General features: G+C 40.9%; 2 protein-coding genes across 7 annotated transcripts in view; one reads left to right on the top strand and one right to left on the bottom strand.

Moving 5' to 3' along the window:
• mcph1 (microcephalin 1) overlaps window positions 1-18,382 on the bottom strand; it is a 38,505-nt gene that overhangs the window by 6,813 nt on the left and 13,310 nt on the right. For 5 of the 6 annotated variants that reach the window (XM_047029629.1, XM_047029628.1, XM_047029625.1 and 2 more), the window contains exons 11-13: window positions 15,523-15,560; window positions 15,240-15,402; window positions 14,060-14,137 (exon numbers count right to left, since the gene is read on the bottom strand). In XM_047029629.1, coding sequence (XP_046885585.1) covers window positions 14,060-14,137; window positions 15,240-15,402; window positions 15,523-15,560 — 279 coding nt within the window. The remainder of the gene's footprint in view (window positions 1-14,059; window positions 14,138-15,239; window positions 15,403-15,522; window positions 15,561-18,382) is intronic. The other variant, XM_047029630.1, reaches the window with a different exon arrangement.
• Window positions 1,345-13,219, top strand: angpt2a (angiopoietin 2a). Its single transcript, XM_047029646.1, has 9 exons — window positions 1,345-2,984; window positions 5,662-5,817; window positions 6,871-6,992; window positions 7,170-7,408; window positions 7,892-8,019; window positions 8,473-8,574; window positions 8,708-8,874; window positions 10,171-10,301; window positions 11,631-13,219. The coding sequence occupies exons 1-9, from the start codon at window positions 2,706-2,708 to the stop codon at window positions 11,789-11,791; spliced, it is 1,485 nt and encodes a 494-aa protein (XP_046885602.1). The 5' UTR covers window positions 1,345-2,705; the 3' UTR covers window positions 11,792-13,219.

The following is an 18,382-nucleotide window of genomic DNA, read 5'->3' as shown; positions in this document are numbered from 1 at the left end:
CTAAAAAACAAGTGAAAATAATACTATACAGTGACAGAATACATTTCCGTTAAGTTTGCATCATGTCTCTGATTCTTATCGGACTTTCTGCCCATAGATTCTGCCACTGCAATGCCTTAGCTCACACGCTCGTAACCATATAAATCTATGCTCGCTACTGGTTGTCGCAAAGTATGATGTGTACAGCTAGTTGCAAGCGTGCACGAGGTCTTGGAGATAGGGAAAAAAAGAGCCACTGTTTAAAGCTAGACCCGGAGACACGGAAGTGGAAATATGGCCGCGTCCAGTCTCGTGCTCTCGCTTGCCTCACTGCGCACTTTTCATAGAAATGAATGGGGACGCCATCTTGGAAGACAAAAGTAGCTTACTCTAGTTATATTAACTCTATGGTCCGAACAGGAGTTGTTGTCTATTGTCAGGGCGGGCTTTATACGATGATGGACAGATGATCAACAGTAATGTAATCAACAATGTCACCAAAGAGCGCTTGGGTTGAATTCGTTTTCAACAAACAACATATTACGTTGCTCTGATTGGTTGTTGGTATATCCAATTGAGCGAAGAGGCATTTGTTTTACGAGTTCGGTTGAAACACGCCCCATACTCACAGCCCAATGGAGCGTAATCAGACTCATATTCTAACAAAAATTATGATTATGATAACGTCAGGCTAAGGTGTGGGAGCATTTCACACTAAATCGAAAAAGTGTGTTAATTGACCGAGGTGAAGTTAGTTTCAAATTCGACATTTGTCTCACATCGGAAGAAGCTACTTTGCAGCATCGCTTTAGGGACTGGGTGAAAACTACCCATACCATTTAGAAAATGTTGACTTTTATAATATTTTTGGGAATATAAAACCTCAAACAGACACCAGAGTATCTTAACAATATGTGGTATCCGTCCACAGCCTTTACTTTTTCAATTAAGTTTCAAATAAAATGATAGAAAATCACTCATCTTTGAAAACAGCTTAATCCTCGCAAATCTTATTTTTTTTCAAAATGGTGTCAACATATTTTAAATATACACCAGATTATTCGAATAAAGTCTGGCCTACTTCCACAACCTTTCAATTTTCAATAAAGTTTTAAACAAAACTCAAATAAATTGCTCATCTTGGAAAATAGCATTAAATCCAAGCTAATATTAAAAACCTTTTCAAAATTGTGTGCCTGTTTGGGCACATTCTGAAGATTATTTGCACTGTGAATTTGCACTGTCAGTTCTGCTTTTGAATAAAGTGTTGGAAATGAATGCTTTTTTGTTTTTTTTATCCGATTCATCGATTAATCGAAAAAAGAATCTACAGATTAATCGATTATTAAAATAATCGTTAATTGCAGCCCTACTGGGAACCCGAGACAGGATGCAGGGAACGCAGTAATGACCCGAGAAACACCCTCTCATATCAAGGGTGGGAAATATGAGAGATGGAATACTTTGGCGACAGACAGGCAGACCCCATTCAAAGCCAACAGCACAAACCATTTTTAATGGTTTGACAAACTGCCCCTGTTCAGTAACCTAATCAATATTTAATCTTCAATGGCATCTCAGATATTTAAGAAGGGATGTCTCTCTGTAATTCAAGGCTTTTTCATTTATTTATTTTTTAAATAACTATCATCTAGAGATGATAAACCACCCCAGCTTTTTTTCCCACATGCAAAAACCCCTGAAACAAAAGCAAAGCTGCATCCTCTCTGGGTCTCTGGTCAGCAGTAGCCAAAAGAAGTCTATTTTTAAGTTTCATTAATGGAGATTTAGAGTCTTATCAAGATGGCATGAAGTGGGAAGGATAAGCTTTATTAATATCCTACAGAATTACAGCCAGATACTCTTCCAGCATTGTGTAAACACACTGAATCCCTCCCCAGCTTCTGTAACAAGGTTCAGATTCAGCTAGAGATGAAGACAAGTGACAGGAAATGGGGACATCTTATGCGTCTTCAGAAGAGAAGAGAAAAGAAAGTAGTTCTGAATGGGTTGAGTGAAATTTTAGGGAAACCTTCTCTCTAAACATAACGTAAACACATGCTTGATTGCTCATTAGGAGAGAGGCTGGTTTAGGGGAGTGGAGACAGATAGGTTGGGGATGCACATTGCTGTGGCTGACTATGTTTTTGAAGCAGGCAGCTGCTTCCTTAGTTTTGTAAGAAAACACAACTCAATCTTTTTTTATATCTTCAAGAAATTGTTTTCGCTCTGTCTTGATCAGTATATATCTTTCTAGCTGTCTCTCTATTCCTCTTCCACTCTCCTTTCGCTCTCTCTTAGGCATAAATAACCCACATTGGGATGTGTTTGATTAGTGCATCTGTTCCTGAGTGTGAGAGGGTCTAAGGGGAAAGTCTGCGTTAAGCTGCTCCCAGCATTGACTCAGACTCTTCTCAGAGTCCGGCCAAAAGCAGGGCAATGGGAGGGGCCTGGTCTACAATTCCAAAGCCAGCTAATCAGAGGTCCAACTGCTTTTTCACTGAGAGAATGATGGCTTGGTAAAGAGGGAATGCACACAGTCTGGGACCAGTAACCTGTAGGACCGACACGCCATTGCTAGCTGCTGACTATCTTCTCCTCCTGTCTGGGTGATATATAAAACTTTCAAAGGAGTGTGTTTATGCTTGAATGTGTCACAGATAGAACTGAAAGAGCCGGACAAATATCTGTTCTTTCATTTTCAACTGTTACAAAAACCTTGAAACATGAAGATGATTGTTGGCTTACTGGTTTTAAGTGGCTGTCTTGCCCAGGGGATAGGGTACAAGAAGACCTCAGACACAACCGGTAAGAGACAGTACCAGATCCAGAACGGTCCATGTAGCTACACCTTCCTACTGCCCGAGCAAGAAAACTGCCTGACCTCCAGTAGCACCTATTCCAATCTGGTCCAGAAGGATGACCCAGCAGAGTATGACGAGTCTGTTCACAGGCTAGAACAACTGGAGAGCATTATGGAGAACAATACACAGTGGCTTCTCAAGGTAAGCAAGTCTAGCTTTGATTACATGAAGCACCTTCTCTTCCAAGGTTGGGATACACTTCAGGAGCTGCGACATTCTGCTAATTCAAGTGAAACTAAGAAGGATAAACTCTAAGCCATCACAAAGTGTATAGTCCACACAGCTGGTGGGTCGGTCTGATCATCCAACTGACCTAATATTGTCATAGATTTAAAGATCTTTTTATATAAGCCTAGTGTATAATTGTAGCCGTACCTTGCATGGTTTGCACTACCCTTGGTTTTAGGGTCTGTGGTCTGACTGCCAGATGAAATGTGACATTGTTCTGTTTAAAGTGGAGCGCACTCTTTCTCTCCAATAGTAAAACAGGGAATTGGGGGTCCTGAAGAAGAGGAAGCCTTTAAGAGTCTATAAAACAAAGATGTGCCTCAGAGGCAGAGCTTTGGAGGCTCAGTGAGTGTGTTAGAAGGGCAAAGGAGTGACAAAGACTGTACACAGGTGTCCAGATGAGAGCTGTGTGCTTCTTTTTCAGCGCTGCTGAGGCGTTGCCTGTGTGAAAGGACTCAGAGTCCTCTGGCTCTTGTTCCCTCTCTTTAGAGTTTTGATTAATGATGGAGGCTGTGGAGCTCTGACCAGACAAGAACAACTCACAGCCAGATCACACGACTCCCATCTCCTCAACATAAAACAAACGCTGAACCGTACCACAGGCTGGGTCAGTGGGTGTGAAGCTTTGAGATCCCTCAAGCTTAGGTCAGACCGGTTTCATGAAACAAAACCATAAACTCAGATGAATACTGAGCTTTGAAAATAAAATCTTCAAAAGATGGCTGTAATGACCATGGAATTGCACAGTAGCAGTGGAAGTGCTCTGGGTGGTGATGATGATCTCTTTGTAGTTAGTTTGTTGTCCATCTGACGAAATAAGTTTGAGGAAGCCTGTTTATCTTAATTCTTTTCACACGTAAAAGATTGAATTAACGGATGACAAACTGCAATTTATGATACTGTATGTAAGACATCTGCAAAGATAGAATATACTTTGAAGGTGAAGATGGTGAATTGTTTTACATATAATGATAATTTGAACATTCAAATGCTTGTGAAAAAATAATTGTCTCAAACAACAGCTGTCTGAGGTGTTACTGGCGAGAGAGGAAAGGCTTTTTCTCTGAACTGGCCCAAGCAGGACCCTTTAGTCGAGGACTAAGGGAAATCATTGTATAACACCTGACAAAAAGGACACATAAGTACCTACTGAGGTACTTATGTACAACATTCTTCATCAGTCAAAAAAATAAAGCAGAGGACTGGCCAAAGTACATTGTTTCCATGCCAGTAAAACAGTGTCAGTTTGCTGTCACGCTTCCCATTCGTGTGAGCGTGAGGCACAAACAAGCTTTCCTCGCGGACTGCTCAGAGGAAGGAGGAGTGGAGTAAACAACTGATTAGATCACTCGCCGTCAATGGAATGTCCCACTCCAATGACACACTCCTCCACCTTCCACGTGCTGCGTAAAAACTCTGGCAGGATGGTGGCCAGGAAAGGAAGACAAACAAAATTAGCGTTAATTGCAACAGTGATTTGAGGCCTTCATTAGTATGGGGAGAGGCTAAACCTATTTAAGGTAACCTTGTTGGTAAACCTGCAAGTCCACTGAATTACTGTTTACGCAAACAAAGATCAAAAAGAGACTTGATTGACGCCGTTTCCTGTTCACATAGACATAAAGAGGATGCAACTTGTCACTCAGCACAGCCATCCTGTTTACCGTGCTTGAGACCTGATTGCCACTCAGGAACTCAATGCAGGAAAGGATCTCATGATTGGACTCTAAATCTGGCAAGTGTGACAGGTAGATGGAAACACCAATTACATTTAATGACTGCATGAGAGTACAACACTATTATACTGCAGTACGGTGTATTAAGAAGGTGGAATTTCCACCTTCTATAGCAGATTATCCATTAACAAAAAGACTTGCACAAAGTCAGTAATCTATGCAGCTTTCATTGCCTTATCCTTGTTCAAGCAGTACTTGTAAGTTATATGCAATTCTTTATCAATTTATCAGGAATATAAGAAAGTCATGTCTCCATGACATGTTTTTTTTTGTAATACAGTAACAGGAGGAAGGAATATTTGGGGAAAAAAATTGCCAGTCATCCATTTCTGACCCTTTTTGAAAAACAACAGAAGGAAGCCAAATTTCCTGCCCCAATTTTTTGAATCCTCAACTTGTAATGTAAACACCTTTCAAAATATGAGGCCAATCATAGGATAATTCAGCTCATTGGTACCTCCCCTGAGATTCCTGGGGGTCAGGCTCATGGGAAGAGGGCTCGCCATGACAATAACACTGCAATGCCTAAAAGGATTTTATGTCATGAGTGGTTAGGAGAAGAGGGGTATGCACTTATAACAGTGAGACATAGTTTACAATTCCAACAAAAGACTAAAGCACGATTTCCATTGTAGGTCTATTTAAGTCACATTATTATTTTATGTAAATATGAGAAGAAAAATTACAAACTGCAGTGAATAATTGAATACAGCAGTCACATTAACATCTTCCTGACTTTAATTGAGGAGCGTACCAAAGTACGTTTACAAAACAAAGCCCACTGCCACGGTACAGAACATTAATACTAACACAGAGTTTCACTGTTAAAACCTCTCTGTTCTCTTGTGCTACAGTTGGAGAATTACATTCAAGAGAGCATGAGACAGGAGATGGTCCAGATCCATCAGAACGTCGTTCACAACCACACAGCTACCATGATCGAGATAGGATCCAACCTGCTGAGCCAAACTGCTGAGCAAACACGCAAACTTACCAACGTGGAGGCACAGGTGAGGACAGTTACTGTATACCACACACTGTTTGAATGTTTAGGTTTAATACTTTGTATAAAACCAAGTCAATGTAATTTAATGATAATGGCTCAGAAAAAAAAACATTAAAAAGCATGTCTAGTACCGCTGTTTTGTCGGAAGGTCTGTGACCTTTTGTGAACGAACCACACAGCATTTCCTGTTATTAAAGCAATTGTATTCCCACAGAAAGGGTATATCAATTTGTCACAATCAGGCATCCGTCTGTTCAAAGCCATCAACACCAGCCCCACCAGTAGACACATAGTTTGGGTTCACGTAAACATATTGGCCCTGGTTTTTGCTGAGTTCAGTTCCTCAAACAGGGAAATCAGAGGCAAGGTTGTTGACCCTACAGTTCAATATGTCTGTCTGTGAACAGACATTCACTACATTATGGGGGCTGGCTATTCACTGTGTCCCTACCTCTACCTACATCCCCTGCACCCCCCTCTCCAACAGATCTGAGCTTTATTAGAATTTGATTGTTCTGTTTTTTTCCTGTCACAAAACAGATTTTTCCAACCTGTCAATGCTTTTCTCCCTGTGCCTGGAAATGCTGCTTTCCCACATGGGATTAGTGGGGATACAAATTAGGTTAGCACTTATAACAATGATTGAGTAAAGAAAAGCCTGTATTTAGACACTTGAGGTATACTTCACTGAAGTTGACATTGTTTGTGGACAAAACTTTAACAGGAATTGTTTGTGTATCAGATCACACAAAATAAAATAAAAAGAGACGTTTCAGAAGGCAGCAGATAATTAGAAAAAAAAATTGTAAGAAAAGGCCAACATTCAATTTGATCATATCCTGACACTGAAAGTCTGAAATTACAGAAGTAACTGCTTTTGTGGGATAACAAGACCAAAACCCTCATGATCACATATTCTACTTTAAGTTCATGCCAAGTATTTGAATCAATGATAATACAGCATTGTGCTTCCTTAATTTGATTATAAAGAGGCTCAGAGCATTTAAAAGCTCAACTTAAATCTTTGATACTAATAATCAAATTATTTCCCCTCTAGGTAATAAATCACACAACCCGACTAGAGCGACAACTTCTTGAAAACTCTTTGTCTACTAACAAGCTGGAAAAACAACAAATTGTCCAAACCAATGAAATAAGCAAGCTTAATGAAAAAAACTGGTAAGATATTAAAAGGCATTTCATCTTGTCCCCAAAAAACCCAACTTAAGGCTCTATCTGTACTCTTCCTACAGTATTCTTTTTATTCTTGTGTGCTTGAAATAATGTTTTTCCCTTAGTATCTGAATAGTATAAACACCTTTGTAGTTGCTTATCTACTGCGTGGTCTTTCTGCAGCTTTCTGGAGAAGCGCGTGGGCGAGATGGAGGAGCAGAGACAGGTGGAGCTAAAGACCCTGCGCGATGAAAAGGAACAGCTCCAGATGCTGATCCAGAGACAGACATCCATCATCGAGGACCTTGAGCAGCAGCTCCTCCGCGCCTCCTCCAACAACTCCGCCCTGCAGCGGCAGCAACAGGAACTGCTGGAGACGGTCAACAACCTCATCAACACCATCTCTGTCCCCACTGGTGGAGGTGGGTGAGCACAATGCACTCACACCCATTGTAGGTTATAATAGCGTAGATTGGGGATGAGCCAGGTCAGGGGGAAAGGATAGTTCAATATGTTTTTAGCGTTTGATAGGCAATTCTAAAGATTTGGATTTTGTTTAGAGTAGGCCTTTGGCCCTATACTTTGTATTTACAATGTATTTATATATTGGGGTCTTGGAAAAAAAGATCAAAGATCCAGACTCTTTATGGCAGCAAGAAATAGGCACACTGACTGGTATCTCTTTGGCACCAGTGACTATAGCCAGAAGGCCTTAACTAATCAATTCAGGCTAACAGACAGCAGTGCCAGGTCATGGCCTTGAGGGAAAAAAAGGAATTATGTACAAATGTTTCCTATACTGTGGAGAACTATGTAACTTTGGATAGGGGAGGGTATCATTATAACAGTGCAAATCCATGTTTTCAATGAAAGTGAAAAAGAAAATCTGGCCACCTCTATCACAGTGAGCAAGCCCACGATGATGCAGGATACACCCTCGATGTACATGGACTGTGCAGCTATCTACAAATCAGGGAATACTGAAAGTGGAGTCTACTCCTTGACCCTTCCCAACACCACACAGGAGATCAAGGTATAAATACATTCCTCTACTCTGCACTTAGTCAAATAGTCCTGCTTGAAAAATCTGAAAAAACAACCTTTTTTGGTATCAAACACTAACACTGCTGACACACTGTCTGGAAGATAAATGTCATTATTTGCTTTCATGCACGTACAGTAGGCCAATAAAATTATAAGTCCAATAACTGAGGTAGAGTTTCTTTTGGGTTGCTAACATTTAGTACACAAAAATGTTCCCAGCCTTTGGTTTTATGCATACCTGAGCTTGAAGAGGGATCTCCTTAGATACTTTTCAGAGAGTTAAGCTGGCGATCCAACCACTAACTTGACTTTCCTTTGAACTGAACCCAGGCTGCCTCATTGTCAAGTTCCCAGCCAAATTCTAGATCCTTTACATGTAAACAACAATCTCAGCTTAATATCGGCAACATCAATTAAAGCAACCCCTTTCTGTTGTTCCAAGGCTTTCTGTGACATGGAGACAGAGGGGGGTGGATGGACGGTTCTACAAAGACGATTTGACGGTCGTGTTGACTTTCATCGTACGTGGAAAGAGTACAAAATGGTGAGATCTATGAGCTGGTCCCAGGGCAATTTTTTTTTGCTTTATATGATTTGCAACAAGATACTTGATTGTGGCAGAATAACAGACCGTGTTATACTGTTTGGAGGCAAATTCTGTTTCATGCCCCTCACAGGGATTTGGAGAGCGTTCAGAGGAATACTGGCTCGGGAATGAGTTTGTTTCAAAACTGACAAATCACCAACAATACACCTTAAGAATACAGCTCAAAGACTGGGAGGAAAACTCAGCATTCTCACAATACGACCAGTTTTCTCTTGGAAGTGAGACGCAAAACTACAGGTATATTGATGGTAAAATGTTTGTATAAACCACTGAAAGATAGAATAACGTTTCTTGCAACGATGGTACTGTAGACACAATATCATAGTTTCAAAAGAAATGTATTCTTAGAAAGGAGCAAAATGTATGTTGAGCGGTTGATTGGACATGCAAATTGCAGTACTTACCACGTTTAATAGCCTTGTAGTGTTTATACTAGTGGTGGGCCGTTATCAGCGTTAACGCAGCTCTTATCGCCGTTAATCTATTCTCAAAGTTGGGTTGGGAGCTGGGTCTATACTACGCAAGCTATGATGACTTTCACCTTGATATGTTAGCGCGGATGTATACCTAGCCGAATTGCACTGTAGGGGGCGAGAACGAGTCTTCGAACCTGTGTGTATGCCTTGTGTATGAAATTATCACATCAAACGTGACGTGCTAACATGGATGCAGCTATAAAGCCGCCTAGTTTGCTTCAGGGAAAATGTATTTTTAAGAAGCGTCCCAATGGAAACCTCGACAAAACTAAGGTTGATTGCACCTTGTGCTATGCGGAATTAGTTTACTGTGAAGTTCTTCCAGTCTCAAATACCACCTAAACACAAAGCATCCCTTAGCTAATGCAGAACATGCCGGGCCAAGCACTGATGTAGCACAGGGGAAGAGTCTTCGTCAAACTACGATGTTTGAGTGCAACCGAGGCAAGCCCGTCAGCACCGCTCTATCAGCCAAGCTAACTAATCTAATAAACACAAGTACATCTTATTGAACATAATTAATTTTCATCACCAATTATCATAGTAGAACAGCTTTCTCAAGCAGTTTGTGATGCATTTTGGAAACAGGAGATGAGCTCCTGGTATAATGCGCCACCTGGCTTGAGAAACCCGTTCTCAAAGACTTGCTGTTAGTTATTATTTGGGTAGCACACATATTCTGAATGCCGTCAGTGGAATTCAAATGAGCCATTTTAATATAGATTAATCTAGATTAACGCCAAGATTACAGTGAGATTAATCTAGATTAAAAAGATTAATCTATGCCCACCACTAGTTTCTACATCTCAAAACACTTCATGGTGTTGGCTTCCCAAAGAGCACCATAGGTATCAGAGAAAAGTTTACAGTTTAGTATTTTACATTTTGAATCATGGAATAATTCACTTATTTGGCTGCCAGCTACACCTCCTCCTGCATTTTTACAGTGTGAGAGAACCGTACAAACAGCAGCTCCATTACCTAAGCTTTGTCTTTTGACGAACAGCAATCATGGACTTCCTTCTCACATTGTATTTCTTCCCTCCTCATTGAACAGGATACACCTTAAAGGCTACGAGGGAACAGCAGGCAAAGTTAGCAGCCTTGGTCAGCCAGGAAGTGATTTCAGCACAAAGGATGCAGACAATGACAAATGCGTTTGTAAATGCTCACAACTGACCACGGGAGGTAAGCAACAGATCCATGTAGAGAAAAATAAACCACCTGTGCGTTTTCACAGCTGTCAGTCCTGTCCTTATCAAGACAATCAACTATTTGTCAAACATTACACATAAAATTGCTTGGCTCAGCCTTGACCCCCCCTCCCTCCCTCCTTAACCCTCCACCCATCTGAACAGTTTTGGCACTTCCCCCAGAAATCCGCACAAAAGTTAAAAGGCGCCTTGCATTTTTGTGACAAGGTCAAGGCTCTTGAGCAAAATTAGCTGCGAGTTAATCACTGATCAGCTCATTTGGGAATTCAGTCCCAGCGATGGCTGACATTAATAGTCTGGGAACAGATTTTTTTTAATGTTCCTCCCTTGCCCTACTATTGGAGCTTAGAATAGTCCTTCTTCTCTAGGCCTCTGAACTGACTGCTCCGAGAGTAGAGTTCAAGAGTTGGACTCCTTCTGTTTGGGGGGTGGCAGGGCCAGCAAGAAGGTCACACTCTTCTCCACACAAGAGGCCTCTCTCTCACACAGAGGAGTCCCTCCACCTCAGGGACTTGTTGGGGGTAACCAGCTGCATAGTAACATAATTATGACTTAGAATGACAGGGCTGTGCATAAAGGGATAGCTCACAGTCCACACAACCAGGCCTTGCCCATTCAAATGAAGAACGATGTAGGCAGTTTCTCCTCTTATTGTGTTTATATAGGTAGGCAGGTACTGTAAAAAATATTAATCTTTATCAAGTATTGCACAGTCAGTCGGTGAAGAAGTTAAGAAAGTTTATTGCTTGCGTTCGGCTGCAAGGAGACAAAAGACCAAAACGCCATGGTGGTACAAAGTTGTCTGCTATGTTGTGCTAGCTAACTATTTAAATGAAACCGCTCTCCTCAGTCATTGGTTCATACACAGGAATGCAACTGTTACTTGGCTCTTCTTTCATTGGCTGTCTCCTTTACATAGATCTCGCGCATGTGTGTGCGTGTTTGTGTGCGTCATCAACCCTGGTTGAAACACAATAGCAGAATCTCCGGTCCTGGTGTCGTAAAAGCTCCTCCACATTAGGTGATAAGCAAATGGTCATCAGACCGTACGTCTCCATCTTGCCCTCTCGAACAGTATCTCCTTTAAAACAAACAAACCCCCAACGTCTTCTAGTCTGTCAGTATCAAATGCTTACCCTTCCCCCAGGGTAATAAGAAAAGTCTATAGTTTGTTTGGGGGGCTCTCCTCTGCTGACATGGAATGTTAAACACAGTATCATTTTATACAGAATAAAATTAACATTCCTGTAGACTTTAGGCAATAACGTCTGAATATGAACTTATTAAATATATTTGTTTTTAGGTTGGTGGTTTGATGCCTGCGGACCATCCAATTTGAATGGAATATATTTCCAACAGGGCCAGAACTCCAATCGCTTCAATGGAATCAAATGGTACTACTGGAAAGGCTCAGGTTACTCACTGAAGTCCACTACTATGATGATACGACCTGTAGACTTCTGAGACTGTCTTCTAAAACCATGATTTGCAGAGTTCTGTTGTAGAACTCTTCTCTACACAGACATAGCATGTATTCCCCAATGTCGACTACATTGAGAGAAAAGCACTGACACTGTCAATGGAAAAACAAAACAAGATGGATCAAAGCACTCCATGACAGCAACTTTTCGCACAAGTTCTCTATTTGGAATGAAACCAATCAGTTGTTTTCATCCTCCCAGTCAGTCCTCTGCTCAAATGTTTACTGAGTTTGTTCCACATAAATGGTCGAGGGGGAAAAGGACTGCACCACCAACCAAGACAAACAGGTCAAAGGTTGTCAAAGGACTTGACCAGTTGTAAACAGGGTCATTCCATCTGTTGAAAACTGGAACTGTGGTAGAGATAGATCCGTTTATCTCCTTCAAATGAAGATGGATGAACACATGAACAAATATGGAAAATATTTGTGTGCAGCACATTGTGAGGTTGACCAAGTCAATCTTGTAATAATGATATTTCATATCTCAGTTTCCTTCAGTATAAGAAAACCAACTATGGTACAACAGGCAATATTTCAATATATATAAATATATATATCCTTGGTTCCACTGAAATCTACTCATCTTAGTTAACAAATTATGTATGTACTTATGTAATTTAATTTAAATGTATAAAGGGTTCATGACTGTGGTGAATATTTACACTAAGGGATGCAATTGCCAACATGTACATTATGATGATTCTACTGACTGATACTTGCTGTTCAAATATTAAGACATTCTTTGACATCTCTTGAAACTGGCTTGAAATATGTTCATCTTTGTTTTGATTGAAATATCTTCGAGATCTTACCCCATGATATTCTTTTAAAGGAAATCTGTACAGTTGAATAACATTTTACTAGGGAGTCATAAAAACAATTAATTACTACTGCTAATTTAAAGGTCCCATAGCATGCTGTTTTTGGATGCTTTTATATAGGCCTTAGTGGTCCCCTAATACTGTATCTGAAGTGTCTTTCCCATAATTCAGCCTTGGTGCAGAATTAGAGCTACTACGATGACAATGAGATTACTATGACAATGAGATTTCCTTAGGACATTCCATTTCTGTGTCTTTAGCTTTAAATGCTATGAGGAGGAGAGAGGCGGGGCTAGCTGTCATGCTTCGGTCGTTTGCAAGCCATATCTCTCGAAGAAAAAACAATATCGCGCTCGCAGGGTCGAAGCTCATTTTCCCATTGGTGGGCCAAATTCTCTGTGCGGGCAAAGCACAGAAAGGCAGGGTTTCCAGAGGCACTTTTCAGCGGCCGCCTAAGCAACAAACGCCTGCCGCCTTAACAACGTAGTTAAAAATAATTGCACAAACTAGCCCCCCCCCGCATTAGTCTATCGCACAAACTAGCTTGAGCTTTCATTTTCTCAAAGGCGTAGAAGAACACCCAGGGCTTGTTTTACACCTATCCAAATGTCTAGCCACTGGGGGACCAAAGGCAGGCTAGGGGAACTCATATTAATGTTAGATAACCTCCTAGAGTGAAATGTTCATGTCATGGGACCTTTAACAAATTAACCAATACAAACCAAAAGATTTCCCTCACTGTCTGCTACTCAGTAATTCTGCTGTTTATTTAAAACATTAAATGTCTGTCAAAGTTTTGCTGTGTCATCTCGATCTGAGAAAAGATGGTTCATTTAAATTTAAAAGGTTTTCTTAATTGGATTGTCAGTCATCATCCGACCGAGAAAAGAAGTAAGTCACCTCAGCACCATCCTCCAGTCTTTCAGATAAACTATCAGCTCAGCACAGGCCTCCTCAGAGTGAAGAATGTGACAAGTGAAAATGCTAAACTACACCTTTAAATCAAACTGGCTGCCTCATACAGGCCCTGTGGGACTGAGGTGTGGGTTATTTGGTCGACCACAACAAATGCCTGTGTGTGATTTCAGGAGGAAATGTGATGAAACATTCACACTCTCACACACACACACACCTCTTTCCCCTCAACCACGCAGGCCAGGACAAGGATTCATGAATTGAATATTACAGGAAGTCAACTTCCATATAGACACAGGGAAGTTGACCCACGGGAACAAAACAACCAACATGAACATTAATGAATGGCAAAAAGAAATTGCAGGTTTCCTGCAGACTTCCCCTTACATTGACACTTCTGCTCTAAACGACACAACTTTGCTTGAAATGGCTTTTAATAATTACTTTCAAAAGGGTTAGTGAAATAAACGTATTACTCAAAGGTTAGTACAAAGTAAAGACACTGACACTTACAGGTGCAGCAGGGAAATGGTCTGAGAGTTCATATGGTTCTTCTGGAATCCATTGTCTTTGTTCCAAACACCACAAAATCTGTTAGGGAACAACGCCATTAATATAACTTAACCCATTTGTCATATTTGCCAGAAGTGTACAGTGTTTCCTGTAGGATTGTTTTATTTATTTATTTTTTTGCAGTGGGGGCAGGCACTGCTACACAGTGGGGACAGGCACTGCTACACAGTGGGGACAGACCTGCGCTAACAAAGTGCTAACCCTATATTACGGAGCAGGTTCATGTAAAGGTCTAATAGCTAGAGTAATATTGCACACATTTTTGTCATTTCCCCTAAAGAAATAAAGTTAAGCTACTTAATGACACCTTACAGTCGTAAAGTATGTTCTAAATGGTATAAATGCTGCCAATTAATAATTGACGTAACAACTTATTGTAAATGGTCAGTAGCCTAGCCAATCGATTAAGGGGCCACTCGGAAGCATGTACACTGTCTGCTTCATTTGATCTTGATAGGCGAAGCATTCTGTAGCTAATAACAATATAATCACTATTTATTAATTAAAACTACTTCAGCATAATAATGCACCTGAAATACAAATGTGAGCAAGGGCAGCAATCGCTATCGAATCGACATGCAATTTCCGGGGAAGAATAGCCTACAAACAACGAAAATCACCAGTTAACTTAATTTAAATTAGCAAGAACTATAGACTAATACAACTATTACATAAGTTATACGACTTAGCTCTACAGTTCTCAAGGACGCACACACGCAATCTCAACTGCGCTGTGAAGCGCGTGCCCGCGCTATCCTCCGATACGCTTTCTAACAATCACTGCTGATAGACGGCCTAAAATTTTGTACAGCCCTATTTCTGATATCGTGGCGGCAGAAATTTACCCGTGGCGCGCCGCCACAGAAAAATCCACATAGCGGAAACACTGGTGTAACTTGGACATGATCAAAAAATGACAAGGAAATGTTAGACTGACAGAAACGACAACAAGCCAGGTACAGCTAAAACAACAGACACTGTCCATGATGATGCTGTTTTCATGGATTTGTAAATTAGGTAAGGGCAATGCATAGTGATCAACTGTTCTGCAAATGTCAAGCAAATAAGACTATTTTGTCCAGAAAATCATACCATGCCATGTACAATACTATTTACACACCCATTTGAAAGACAGTATCCAGCAGCCCCTGGCAATTCCCAGGAGGACATTGAGAGTGCGTTTGTGGCCTCCTGATACCACGTGGGTGGTGCTCTCACACACACTGTCCACCACGCTGAACCCACCTAGGTTTCTAACCACCTGGATCACAATGTGCTGCTTCCTGAGGATGAGGAGGAGCAGAGAGACAAAGGTTGGCATGTCATGTCCCACAATAAAGAAATGATTAATGCCAAAGCGCTGTGTATTGATACAGTTTACATAGGTAGCTAAATGCACTTACTCAGTTGGCATGCTTGTCATGACCAGTGTTCTCATCGTCTGAAATACAAGTCCACACATTTAGTACATTATAGATATAAACATGTATAGGATTATTAGAGTTGAAAAGTCAAGTTCAGAATATTTTAATTGGTTTATATCTCTGGGCAGGCTGAATCGTAAGCTCAAGCAATTACTGAATATGACCAAGGGAACAATCAACCTCAACTCTGCAATCCACCAACACAACAGCTAACCCATGCCAGATGTCTGCATATTTGTCAAAGACAGGCGGAAATGAAACCCCAAGGTCACAAAACACAAAAACTTGTTTGGGAACCATATAAAATGTACCTTCAGGATGGCGGTTCCTTGTGGTTGAGAACTAGCTCATCTCCACATAATCAGCCCCTTTTACAACAACGAACACCTGAGCAACAGTTAGAACACAGAGAAACAGGGCCACAAGGCTATTTCCTGTCAGGAAATATTCTTCTGTCCCCCAAACAGGAAGTTATGAGTGAAGGTCTTCTGAACACAGCGCTGCCAAAACACCCAAACAGCATAATCACCCCCCTCCCTTCCCATCTCCATCCACTGCGCACAGCCCAGTGCAGAGAGCTTTTGCTTAGGGTAGGGTAGCAGTCAGTGACATCAATGCCAGGTGTAGGGTTCAGTAAACAGGACAGTTTAGTGTGTGTGAGAAATGAGAGGATGGAAAGTTTTTTTTCTGGCAAAAGGTGAGAGGAAAAGGCAGAAGTGAACTTTACTGACAACAACGTTACAAATATGAGGACTGACTTCTACGTGAGTTTCCATCACATAGGTGTGACAACTGAATAAAGGAATGCAAAAAGGATGCTGTCCCAAACTCAATGCTTTGTCTCTCTTTTTCATTTTCAACTAATGATATAGTCCAGAATGACATATTTCACAAATCTTGAGGCTAAAATATCTAAACCATATTTTCATGTCAATACAAAACAAGGATTCATCTCTATGAATTGCTGACATTCGCCGTCATCAAACAGCCCTTTCCTGACTGAAAAAGCCTGTTTTCAGCCAGACTAGCTTTCCGTAAACTTGTCATGGTAGGGGCCATCAGTCATTACATGGGATTTTCCTTCACTTAATGGATTCTTAAATAAGTTCCTTTCAGATGGATTTCAACCAACACTATCCCAACACTGATTTAGGTGGGATTAAAAAGGCCATTGTTGTTTGCTTATACCAAAGAAAGGGTTCATCAAGTTCATCAGTTACACAGCTGCTATTGACCCAAAAAGAGGTTTACCACTGCCAACCGAGATTTTTGAATGCTTTTCAGACTTTTGTTTTGTTGAGGGTACAGCTGAAAAGCACAAGCAAGTCTGTTCATTTTTAACTCCTTTACTAAAGAGGCACATCACACTAGGAATTTCAACAACTATTTTGAAGGATCATCTAAGGGGCTTGCTTTCTTTTTTGGGGCTTATATCATGCAGTGGACTTGTTCTGGGAGCAGTACAAGAGGGCAGTACTGAAGAATAAGAGTCCACACACAACATGAACCCAAGACAAAGAGATGGTGTGAACCGTAGCACGTCCTCTATTTCAATACCCCTTCCACAAATAAAGGAAATTCTTTAGAGTATGACGAAGAGCCTCTTGATGGTCAGTCTATGCTTCCTACAATGACTCAGATCCTATTTATACAGTGAAAAGGAGAGAGAGAAATGTTTGGTTTCTGCTTAATTTGGGGTAAGAAAAGGTGTGTAATGACAAATAATCACCTAACAAAATTTCCGATTATGGGTTGTTACAATTGAATATTGACTTCATTTGCAAAAACTGTCAATAGAAAAAGACGGGGCCTTCTGAATAGTCTGAAGGTAATGGATACAATTAAATTAATCTTAACAGTTGAAGGCTGTAATACCTGCAATTCATCTACCAAGTCGTCTTCAACCCTGGTCCCCAGGACCCACTGTCCTGCTTGTTTTAGATGTTTTCCTGCTCCAACACACCCGATTCAAATAAATAAGTTGTTAACAAGCTCTGGAGAGAGCAGGAGAGAACATGTAAGGCCCACTAATATGTTTTCATTTGAAAACGCATAATTTTCTGTCCTTTTTTGTCTTCTTTTTTGTGTTTTTGACTGTAAAAACAGAGCTTTATGAAAATGCATTGTAAAGTGGAAGAATTTGAAAACGCTGTACACTATCTTTAGGGGCGACGCTAGACCCTTTTTACTGGGGTTAACTTAAATATTTTGCGTTTTAACTAGTGCTGTCAGTTTAACGCGTTATTAACGGCGTTAACGCAAACCCAAATTAACGGCGTCAATTTTTTTATCGCGCGATTAACGCTCTTTTTGGCCTAGCAAACTATGTAGTTTTTTTCACATGCTGTTGCAACAATTACCGACGTTAGAAAGACTACAACACCACACCGGATCTAGCTAGACCGGAAATAAAACAACAGGCACGCCACACACACACTTGTTTGGCTTGCGAGCCGGCTAAAGAGTAGTAGCAGAGCCCGTTTACGGATATTAGACATTCTCTGGTAGTAGGCTAACGTTACGTTTTGAGTGGATGGCGAGCGCGAGACGCCGAAATGGATGCCGATAAGATTCTGAATGGAAAGTTTACTTTTAAAAAGTTGCCAAATGGTTCCATTGACAAGACCAAAGTGATCTGTGTGTTTTGTCGTTGTAAACTGAGTTATCATCGCAGCACGTCCAGTCTGAAATACCACTTGATGGCCAAGCACACAGCTGATGCGATTCATGCGAATTCTCCGCCCCCTCGTCAAAGCCAGGCGATTGCAATGTTGTTTTCAATAAAAAAATATTTGCACGAAGCAATCCGAACCACTTTTCCATGTTGATAAGAGCTTTA

Source organism: Hypomesus transpacificus, chromosome 11 (assembly GCF_021917145.1).
Source record: "Hypomesus transpacificus isolate Combined female chromosome 11, fHypTra1, whole genome shotgun sequence".
NCBI lineage: Eukaryota > Metazoa > Chordata > Actinopteri > Osmeriformes > Osmeridae > Hypomesus > Hypomesus transpacificus.
This window is presented reverse-complemented; position numbering and strand designations above follow the sequence as displayed.

What these genes read in the sequence shown, in the direction of transcription:
- angpt2a (XM_047029646.1), top strand. Translation starts at nt 2,706, where the DNA reads ATGAAGATGATTGTTGGCTTACTGGTTTTAAGTGGCTGTCTTGCCCAG. An exon ending in TTACCAACGTGGAGGCACAG is followed by an intron (nt 5,818 to 6,870) that starts GTGAGGACAGTT and finishes TTTCCCCTCTAG; the next exon opens with GTAATAAATCACACAACCCG. An exon ending in AAGCTTAATGAAAAAAACTG is followed by an intron (nt 6,993 to 7,169) that starts GTAAGATATTAA and finishes GTCTTTCTGCAG; the next exon opens with CTTTCTGGAGAAGCGCGTGG.